General features: G+C 40.1%; 1 protein-coding gene across 1 annotated transcript in view; it reads right to left on the bottom strand.

The window, feature by feature from the left end:
• Positions 1-2,776: 2,776 nt before the first annotated feature.
• LOC121913092 (phosphatidylinositol 4-kinase beta-like) overlaps positions 2,777-10,141 on the bottom strand; it is a 29,665-nt gene continuing 22,300 nt past the window's right edge. The window contains exons 8-14 of the mRNA XM_042435757.1: positions 10,001-10,105; positions 9,772-9,895; positions 9,346-9,459; positions 8,645-8,796; positions 7,364-7,496; positions 7,054-7,174; positions 2,777-5,041 (exon numbers count right to left, since the gene is read on the bottom strand). Coding sequence (XP_042291691.1) covers positions 4,860-5,041; positions 7,054-7,174; positions 7,364-7,496; positions 8,645-8,796; positions 9,346-9,459; positions 9,772-9,895; positions 10,001-10,105 — 931 coding nt within the window. The 3' untranslated portion in view covers positions 2,777-4,859. The remainder of the gene's footprint in view (positions 5,042-7,053; positions 7,175-7,363; positions 7,497-8,644; positions 8,797-9,345; positions 9,460-9,771; positions 9,896-10,000; positions 10,106-10,141) is intronic.

Genomic DNA, 10,141 nt, shown 5'->3' with positions numbered 1-10,141 from the left:
ACAGAGTATTTGCTATTTAAGTTGCTTAACTGGTAAACTTCAGTCATAGCTGCATCTTTGTAAAGCGCGGCGGTGTATAAAGTAGCAAGCTAACCGTTAGCAGAAGATAACATGACGCTGCTTTTACAACAACAGATCTGTGCTTCTCCTTCAATAGTGGTCAAAACACACAAGAAACTTCAACTGTACAGCTGTCAATCATACGACAGTAACACAACCATTGGCTTTATTCCAGTGTGAGGCTTCAGTCTGCTGGAAACACGACCAGCATAAAGTTAAAACCAAAAAACAAACTTCAAAAACAAAACTTGCTGTGTTGCTACCCGATTATTCCTCTTGTCGCAGTTAATTATGCATTTACTTCTAACACTCAATTATATAAGGAAAAACAAAACAACTGAAACGTAGATTAACAATTGAAGAGCTCAAGTAAACTAAAATTATAGTTGACAAATAAAATTACTTAAGAAATAACTTTCATGCTAATTTTGTACTTTGTCACAATAATCTTAATTTTACTTTTTTAACCTTTATTTATTTCACTGAGAGCAATACTCTCTTTTTCAGGAAAGCCCTGATCACATTCACACAGTAACACATTCATACCTGGAAGCTGCCCGGTACAACCACAGTTTGACCTGCCGGCCACTGGAGCAGTTAGGGTTAAGGGCCTTGCTCAAGGGCCCCTCAGTAGTCACTACTGCCCCACAATAATCTCTCTTGACTCTTGAGTTAGGATTAAAAACATTGCGCTAGCTTGTGGACGATGAACAGAAAAGTATAACAAGCTAGCATTTTCACTGAGTCATTGTCATGCTAATGGCTAACAAACAACAGCAAAGGCACAATATTGATTAGAATGCTTTTATATCACAAAATATTGTTTGTAAATGGTGAAAATTATTTCCACTATGATCTATCACTGCTGTTATAGACTGTAGTGTGTACGCTAGCCTCTGCTACAGTAGCTAGCTAGTAAAGTAGCATCAGTTACAGGGTTTTCCTGCAGTGTTTTGAAGTGAAGAAGGGCCACTGACCACCTCCACTAACATTGTTATTACACTTTTTGGGAAGAAGAGCAGAGATCCTATTTCATACAATCTATTTAAAGAGTGATTTTTTATGTTGTTTAACATTACTAACTAAACTGTGACCACCTTTTGCTAAACTAGTTCCTTGGAAAAATTCATTGTTAGCTTACTAGCCTGCAGAATAGCATTGATTTATTATCATGTACAAACTATACTTTAATATTCCACAACTGTCGATATTCCTGCTGTTGCTTGTTAGCCATTAGCATGACAATGACTCAGCTGAAATGTTTGGTAGCTGGGTGTGTTTTTATGTTCATTCTCCAGTCTGATGTAACGTTGTTTTATTTGTCAACCATAACTTCAGTTTTACCTTTTGCCCTTAAGTTTATGCCTCAGATTTCGTTCTTATTATTTTACAAATGTGAGCAGAGAAGTGAAGGAACATTTGAAGTTAATGCATCAAGCTAGTTGGCTGGTTAATGCTGCCTGAATGCTAACAAGCCTGTTAGAGTTTATTAAGGCTGTCGCTACCTGGTCGCTCCTTTACTGTAAATACTACTGTAGTTATAAATGTGGGGTATAAGAGCTAATTAGTTACCAGTTAGCAGCCTGCTGGCTAGCTTCTATGTTTGAACTTCAAATACCTGAGTACAGTTGTATTTGCAGTTGAAGAACAACTAGTTAGTGACAGATCTGTATCAGGCTAGTTAGCACGCAAAACTTAGTTTAGTTAGCACTAGATATGTTAACTAGTATGTTTAAATCATCTTAAAGCCTTTGAAACATAACATTTTAATTAAATTAACTTTAAAAAGCCGTAGTAAAATTTAAATTATTATGATAATTGATTTGTCATTTGTGTTTTTTTATGCATAAATGCCAAAAATTCACTGCATCCAGCTTCTCAAATGAATATTTGCTGGTTATCTTACCCTTCTTTGATAGTAAACTGAATATCTTTGGGATATGGACTGTGAGTTGGACAAACAAGACATTTCAAATAGTCACTTTGGGCATTTTTCACAGTTTTCTGATATTTTAAAAACCAAACAATAATATTAATCAATTATCTGAGAGAAAATAGTAGTTAGCTGCAGCCATGTTGTAATTACAGAACTGCTGTGACAGCTCAGTTATTATTTCAACTATCTTCATCAAGACAAAAACAGTATTTTTAGGTACAAACAGTCTGTTTATAGGCAGGTTATTACACTGGAATAAAGCCATTGAAAGTGTTATCAGCATTAGTGACATCATCATTAAGTGTTAAAGTACAGACAGGAAGCTTGTGGAAACATCTCGTCAATACTGAGAACACGTCTGCTTTAGTGGACTGTTATTATAAAAACATTCACATATCCAGGAAACCGATCAATAATGATCTCCTCATAAAGAAAAGTAAACTTTCTGTCACAACACAGAAACAGTTTTTTTCGCTCTCGTTCAGCCAATCTGCAGAGCCGCCTCTCCTGATTGGCCGGAGTTAATCACAGGAATGCATCTTGTGGCCAATCAGGGAGGAAGAATGACAAGCATTCGTTAAATATGTAAATATATTGTTACAGACACATAACTGGATTTAGTTCAGTTATACACACACGTACAGTTATTTAGTGGAACATGGATGACGAGGTTCTTGCATAAATCTGGTCGGCGGCCATTTTTGGCTCAAAGTGGACAGGAACTCCTTCAAATATGGCGGAGTGTCTGTAGTCCTCCTGAAGCTGTTTGCTCTGTAACACTTTTTAATTCAACACTGTAGAGTTTCGTTAGCATTAGCATCGTTAACATGTTGAAATCCAACAGGGAATGTCGTTAAACTGAAACTACAGAAAAATTTAAATTACTGGATTAAATTAATTAATTGGATTAAATTGGATTAAATAAATTTACACATTGACATTTAATTGGTTCTTTTTTTTTTTCCACCAGACATTTGTCACATTAGCAGTAAATTTCTAGATCCTTAAGTTTCACCATGAAGGCAGCGACTAGAACTGTATGTCCGTTAAATCTCAGCTTCACGTGAAACGACGCTGCTAAACACGACCAGGAAGTGGAAATAAATGTAAACAATACCGGTTTTGGTACAAAAACAGGGTCACAATTTGTTTGTTTGGATGTTATTATACTGACATTTAACAGGCGTTGAATGAACCTGCGTGTCAAACAAGCAAAAAGGTGATTAACTGATCCAACTTCCTGTCAGGACGTCGGCTTCAAACAACGAGTTCATGTTTGTACAAGTATAAAAAAAACTAGCTGCACAAGTGTCTGATATTTGTATTAATGTTAGCAAAGTAGAAGCTGATAAGAATTCAGTCTTTAGTTTTAGAAATAAGCAGACAGGAAGTGAAGTGTCGGTGGCGCCGGATGAAGAATCAGAGAATCACTGAAAGTTATTTGGATTCATCGTCTGTTGAACAGAAACATCAATCCAGCTGCTTTCTGCCCAGATGTTTCTTTCTCAAAGCTACTTTGATAATGTGGACGTAGATCCAGTTGTGACAAACGTCTGGTGAAAATGAACTTCAACATTTTGAGGAATTCTGTTGGAAGATGATCTGGTCTCAGACTCCATTTCTAACTAAAAAAACGATAATAATAATCTCTAAACATTCAGTCTTTTCTCTGAACATCCACAGAACAACGGACAACTGTTCTGTATAAAACATCACAAAAGTCATTTAGTGTTTTTCTTTCATTGATCTGTTCTTTAAGAACAACCAGGCCGACGTCCTGCTGCACTTTAAACTAATGAGTTTTATGTCTACAGGCTTTAATATCAGCTCATTTAAAAAACTAAATATTGGGCTAAACGTATGAACCGGTTTTCATGAGGGCTGCGACTGCTGATTAGTTTCACTGAGGATTCATTTTTATAAATCGAGCTCCTCAATATATAAACAAACCATCTCAGAATAAGACACTAAATCTTGTAATTACAAGATCTTTTCTGCATTTTTCTGTTGAATTTTCTTGACTTTTCTCATAAATATGACTTAGTATCTCATAACTCTTTACTGGGTTTATTTTCTGTTAAATGTTCTTGTGAGAAACGTTTTAAAGAAGAAAGATCTTCTCTCAGAGATGTGATACAGATGTGCAGTCAGCCAGGAGCATCTCTTTAAATCTGGAGTGAATGTCGCTGATCACATGACTCCAATTTTCTAATTTTTCTACCAGAAGAATTCTCATAAAAACATGAATTGACTAAGAATTTCATAGTCGACCTTTTCATAGAGGATGTTTTTTAGTTAGTTAATCATTTTGGTCTATAAAAGTCAAAACAATGACGAAAGCTCAACACAGTTTTTCTTCAAATGTTTCATCTGATCAGCAAAAAAAAAAATTCTCTTGATGTTTGGTTTTGGGAATTAAACTCAATAAATGACGATATAAATTCATCTGTGATCATTTCAGCAGCAGCGTTTACCTTCAAACACACAGCTTCACATGCAGCGTTCAACGTTCCATCTCATCAGAGCAGCTGAGTTCCTGCTGGTTCAGAGGAAAAATCCAGTAGAATCCAGTAAAAGTCTCGTCAGGCAGCAACATCAGATCAACAACAAGTCTGAATTCTGCAGCCTCTGATGCTTCCAGCTGTTTCTCCAACCTGGATGCTGTACTTTCCCAGCTGCACTTGAACGCAGCAGAGAAAACAAAATTCTGACGTGTTGGAAATCCGAGACCATCAAATGTGTCGACAGATATGATGAAATTAAATCCAGTAAACGCAGTCGAGCTGTTTCCATCAGCTCCATCCAGCAGCCGAAGACCGACCGGAGCGGCCGCCAGAAAGGTAAACATGGTGGTCGTCTGTGGTCACATGATGCCGTTGGTGACGTACTGGAAGGAGTCGTAGAGTTTGGTGGTGATGGAGCGCATGGATCCGTCCACCAGCTGCTCCACCAGCAGCTGCAGCTGCTCCTCCGTCAGAGACATGTGGAAACGCTCCTTCAGGCTGCGGATGGTGCTGGAACCATGGAAGCAGGGCAGGTGGGAGCCTGGAGGAGACAACAGACACAAGAAGAAACATCAGAAGAAGAAGAAACATGGTGGGAGTCTGGAGGAGACAACAGACACAAGAAGAAACATCAGAAGAAGAAACATGGAGGGAGTCTGGAGGAGAGAATCAGATTTAGACTCGTCGGCCTTCAGACTGAGTTGACAGTGACGCTGGATTCTGACTGCAGGAGAAACAAGAGACGAACAACTAACGTCCTTCACTGTTTACATCATTATTTCCTTGATGAGGTTATAATCTGCGATAATAACCTTTTCAAGATGTTCTACACAGGAAGTTAAAAGGATCCTAAACTACAGAAACAATTAAAGCTGTAAGCAGCGTTGGTCGGGACCTCGCACTCTGGCCCGTCGGGATCAGATCATTTTGCTTTTTAAAAATGAGGGATATTTCTTACAAGTGTGGTGTGCTTTTATTTTGAAAGTTTGATTGACATGTGTGCTGTCAGGTGTGTAGAGACAATAAGTAACTGCAGCTGGACACAGAAAAATACTCATATATTTGAATGGAGAGTGTGAGTGAACCCACACCTTTTTGAACATTTACTGCTTCCACATAGTTTTAGATACAAACTTCATTTGAACTTTAAATGAGTCACGAGACTTTGACCTACAAATCTTGAATTTACATGTTTTTTCTATCTTTTATTGTTTTTGAGATATTAGAGTGTGAGTTTTAAAGTCTTTTCTTGCTCCTCCTGTGATTTTATGAGTGTGTATTGCGGAATGTTTCACAGCACTGAGGGAGTGACATCACCAGGAGCAGTTGGAGAGGAGGATTTTAGAGTACGCCTCTTGTGAAATATCCTCATAAATCTCATGACTTTGGCCAAATCTTACATTAAAAACCATATTTTAGTAGGAAATTTCATGGCGAATCCATTGATACAGGTTTGAAAGTGGTCAGACTTATAGTTTAGATGTCAGAAGCCTCTGTTTGACACAAAGTTCATGCCCATAGATTGCCTCCCCATTGGTTTACATTGTAAGGTGTGATGTGGCACTGCAACTTCCAGGGCTTATAAAATCCAAACCTTTTGAGTTATTACAAAGTTTTTAACAACTTTTTTTCAGCATAGTGTCATAAGTCACCTATTAAAGTTTGAAGCCGATACCATTAACGCCCTCTAAGGAGATAGCGTTTGTTCGGGGTCCAAAATTGGGGCAAAGTCTTATTTTGAAATTGAGATTGTGGACTTCCTGTTGGATTTAGGTCAGGAGTGTCAGCAGATGATTTGTAGGTCTTGATGAGACAAATAATTGAGTTTTGGTTTGATCTCTCTACGACATTCCTACGGGCCGTGGCGGCCATTTTAGTTACATAGGTGGCGCTAGAGAGCACATTTTGACACTTTAGGGGTTAATTTTTACATTTTCTCAAATTTTTCACCAGACCTGATGTGCGTGCCAAATTTGGTGAGTTTTTGAGCATGTTTATGGGGTCAAATTTAGGGTTTAAGTGGCGTAATAAAAAAGAAAGAAACAAACAAATGCACGAAAAACAATATGGTCCTCGCCCTTAGACGAGGACCCTATTGTTTTTTGTGTGTTTGTTTCTTTCTTTCTCTGCCTTTTGAGCTCAGTCCCTAATAAAAGCACAAGGCAGCAGGACATTAATCACACATTGATGAACAGAGTATCAAAGAGCACAAGCAGACGTCTTCTAAAGCCTTTGCTCTGTGTTTGTATGTTGTTTAGTTTATCATTAAAGTAACTTGTGTTTACTACATCTGTTCTTTTAACCTTCTGTGACTCTGTGTTCAACATGTCAGCAGTTAAAACTGGAAAAAAAACTCAACATATTGCAGAAATTATTACTGATTAACTGATGATCGATTGTTACGACGGCCGACTGTCAGTTAGTGTTGATCTCTAGCAGCAGATATTATTCATGTTGTTGGACAGAAATCTGTTTACAGTCACACTGTTGGGACTCGACTCCATTTAAAAAAGGACAAAAATCACGTAAATCATTAAAGTGTGTGTGTGTTACCTTGCTGCATGATCTCCACTATCTGCAGAACCTTCTCCATGTGTTTCCTGGCAGCAATCAAACCCTGAAGCATCAACATCTTATAGTAGATGAACATGTCGCCGTCCAGACCGCCCATCACCTGACACACACACACACACACACACACACACACACACACACAGTTTTATGTTGCTCCTTTTCTGACGGTTTGAAACATTTTATGAACATCAGGTAAATGTTGGTGTGTTTCAGCCTCCAGCGTCTGAACACTCAGAGAAAATCATATTTCAGACGTTTAGATGAAAAAACAAAACCGTCGTTTACTCACATCCACAAACTCAGAGGTGAGTTTGAAGGCGGACGTCTCGAAGCCGAGGTTTCGAGGAGAGCTGGACAGGATGAAGCCGAAGTCAATGTGGATGATGTGACCTTCAGAGTCCAGCAGGATGTTCCCGTTGTGTCTGCAGAGACCAGATTCATCTCAGACTTTATTCTGGTTTTAGACCAGTCAGAACTGCAGCTGGACTGTTTCGTCTTATTCTGTTTAAACTTTGTGTTTCTTTTACATCTCGTCTTGATGTCCTTTATATTCTGAAATGTGCTTTACTAATAAACTAGACAGTTACACAGTTAAAATACAGACCCACTTATTTAAAGCCTGAAAATTTATCCGCCTCGCTGCCGGGTTAACTCTGAAGTTAGAGCCCTGTTTCCATGGTAACAGTCTAAACTGTTAGCCTAGCTTAGCACAAAGACTGGAAGCAGGGGGAAACTGTTAGCCTAGCTTAGCACAAAGACTGGAAGCGTGGGGAAAGTGTTAGCCTAGCCTAGCACAAAGACTGGAGGCGTGGGGAAACTGTTAGCCTAGCCTAGCACAAAGACTGGAAGCGTGGGGAAACTGTTAGCCTAGCTTAGCACAAAGACTGGAAGCAGGGGGAAAGTGTTAGCCTAGCTTAGCACAAAGACTGGAAGCAGGGGGAAAGTGTTAGCCTAGCTTAGCACAAAGACTGGAAGCAGGGGGAAACTGTTAGCCTAGCTTAGCACAAAGACTGGAAGCAGGGGGAAACTGTTAGCATAGCTTAGCACAAAGACTGGAAGCAGAGGGAAACTGTTAGCCTAGCTTAGCACAAAGACTGGAAGCAGGGGGAAAGTGTTAGCCTAGCTTAGCACAAAGACTGGAAGCAGAGGGAAAGTGTTAGCCTAGCTTAGCACAAAGACTGGAAGCAGGGGGAAACTGTTAGCCTAGCTTAGCACAAAGACTGGAAGCAGGGGGAAACTGTTAGCCTAGCTTAGCACAAAGACTGGAAGCAGGGGGAAACTGTTAGCCTAGCTTAGCACAAAGACTGGAAGCAGGGGGAAAGTGTTAGCCTAGCTTAGCACAAAGACTGGAAGCAGGGGGAAAGTGTTAGCCTAGCTTAGCACAAAGACTGGAAGCAGGAGGAAACTGTTAGCCTAGCTTAGCACAAAGACTGGAAGCAGGGGGGAAACTGTTAGCCTAGCTTAGCACAAAGACTGGAAGCAGGGGGAAAGTGTTAGCCTAGCTTAGCACAAAGACTGGAAGCAGGGGGAAAGTGTTAGCCGTGCTCCATCAGAGTCAGGTGTGTCTCACCTGTCTTTGACCTGCAGCAGGTAGCAGATGAGACTGTATCCGGCGCAGCTCTGGACGAAGTTCCTCTGAGCGGTGAGGAAAGCTTCGGTGGTGTAGCTGCCGTGTTCTTGCAGGAAGTAGTCGAGCAGCGAGAGCTGGCTCTGCTTACGCACCTCAACACAGAAAACACAAAGAAACTAAATACAACTTCTTTCAACTTATATTTCATTATATTTCACATTTTTAGACTTAATTAAATAATTAATAAAAAATGATTGATAAACACACTGACTATAAAAATGTGTTAATTGATACCTTAAACAGGGTTCCTCGGGGTTCCTCAGGGTTCTAGTCTTGGTCCCTTACATTTTATAAAGTTACATGCTAAAACTACATATTCATTTAATGATATGTAATATATGTACCAATGTGTGTGTTTGAGTGTTTTCTGTTAAGTTTAGGCACATAAACTACTTGGTATCTGCGTCTGTAGCTGTTTGCTGCTGAGCAGAAAGTGTAAATATTAGAAAACAGCTGAAAACTAGAAGCTAAAAGAGGCTGAAAAGCTCCGTTGAATTCACAACATCCAGGTTCGTCTTTCTCATCATCTACACGAGATCTGACCTCAAATATAAAAACGTAAACACAACAAAACTTGTTTCTTTAGTGGAAAGTTGAAAACAGTGACAGAAGACTGAAGACTGAGGCGTGTGTTGGTGTACCTGGTGCAGAGAGACGGCGTTGAGGACAGGTTCGATCATGCCGCTGTCTGATGACATCACCAGGATCTTGTAGGGTTTGATCCACAGAGGAACTCGTTCCTGCTGCCAGATCGACTGAACACACAAACACATCAGTTACCTCCAAACGACCAGAGATAGAAAAATATTCAGAGAACAGGAAGCTACGAGGAAAACATGTAGGAAAACAGGAAGTACGTTACAGAAATGTTTGACAAACAGGAAGTGATTTCAGCTGCTGGGAGGAAATGAATTTAAAATGAATTTGTGAGATTATAAAAACAGGATTATTCACTGTTTTCATATTTCTGGTTCTATAATCATTATTTGACGTTTGTGAACCTGCAGCTGGATGTCAGACGATGACTTGATTAAACAGTCGGCAGCTTGTTCCAGGTGAGTTCGTACCTGCAGCTGTCGGAGCACCTGATAGGCCAGCAGCTCTTGTCTCAGGTCGTCTCCACACTTGACGATGACTGACAGCAGCCTCCAGTTCAACAGGTGACCGTAGGGAGACGCCTCTCGGATCCGCCTGCACACACACACACACACCGTCGCCTTTCAGCTGTTTGTTTGTTTGTTTGTTTGTTGACAGCAGGAGCAGCAGTAATGGGATCCAGATAAAGAGTAAACCCACCTGACTTTCTCCTCCCAGGGTTCTTTGAGGGCGACAGCTGACGGGTCCTCGGGGTCTCTCCTGAACGTGGTCGGCGTGTGAGCGAGGTTCTCCGACAGACGCCGCCTGAAGAACCACGACATCATCAACACACGGAACCAC

This window comes from Thunnus maccoyii, chromosome 15 (assembly GCF_910596095.1).
Source record: "Thunnus maccoyii chromosome 15, fThuMac1.1, whole genome shotgun sequence".
Lineage (NCBI taxonomy): Eukaryota > Metazoa > Chordata > Actinopteri > Scombriformes > Scombridae > Thunnus > Thunnus maccoyii.
This window is presented reverse-complemented; position numbering and strand designations above follow the sequence as displayed.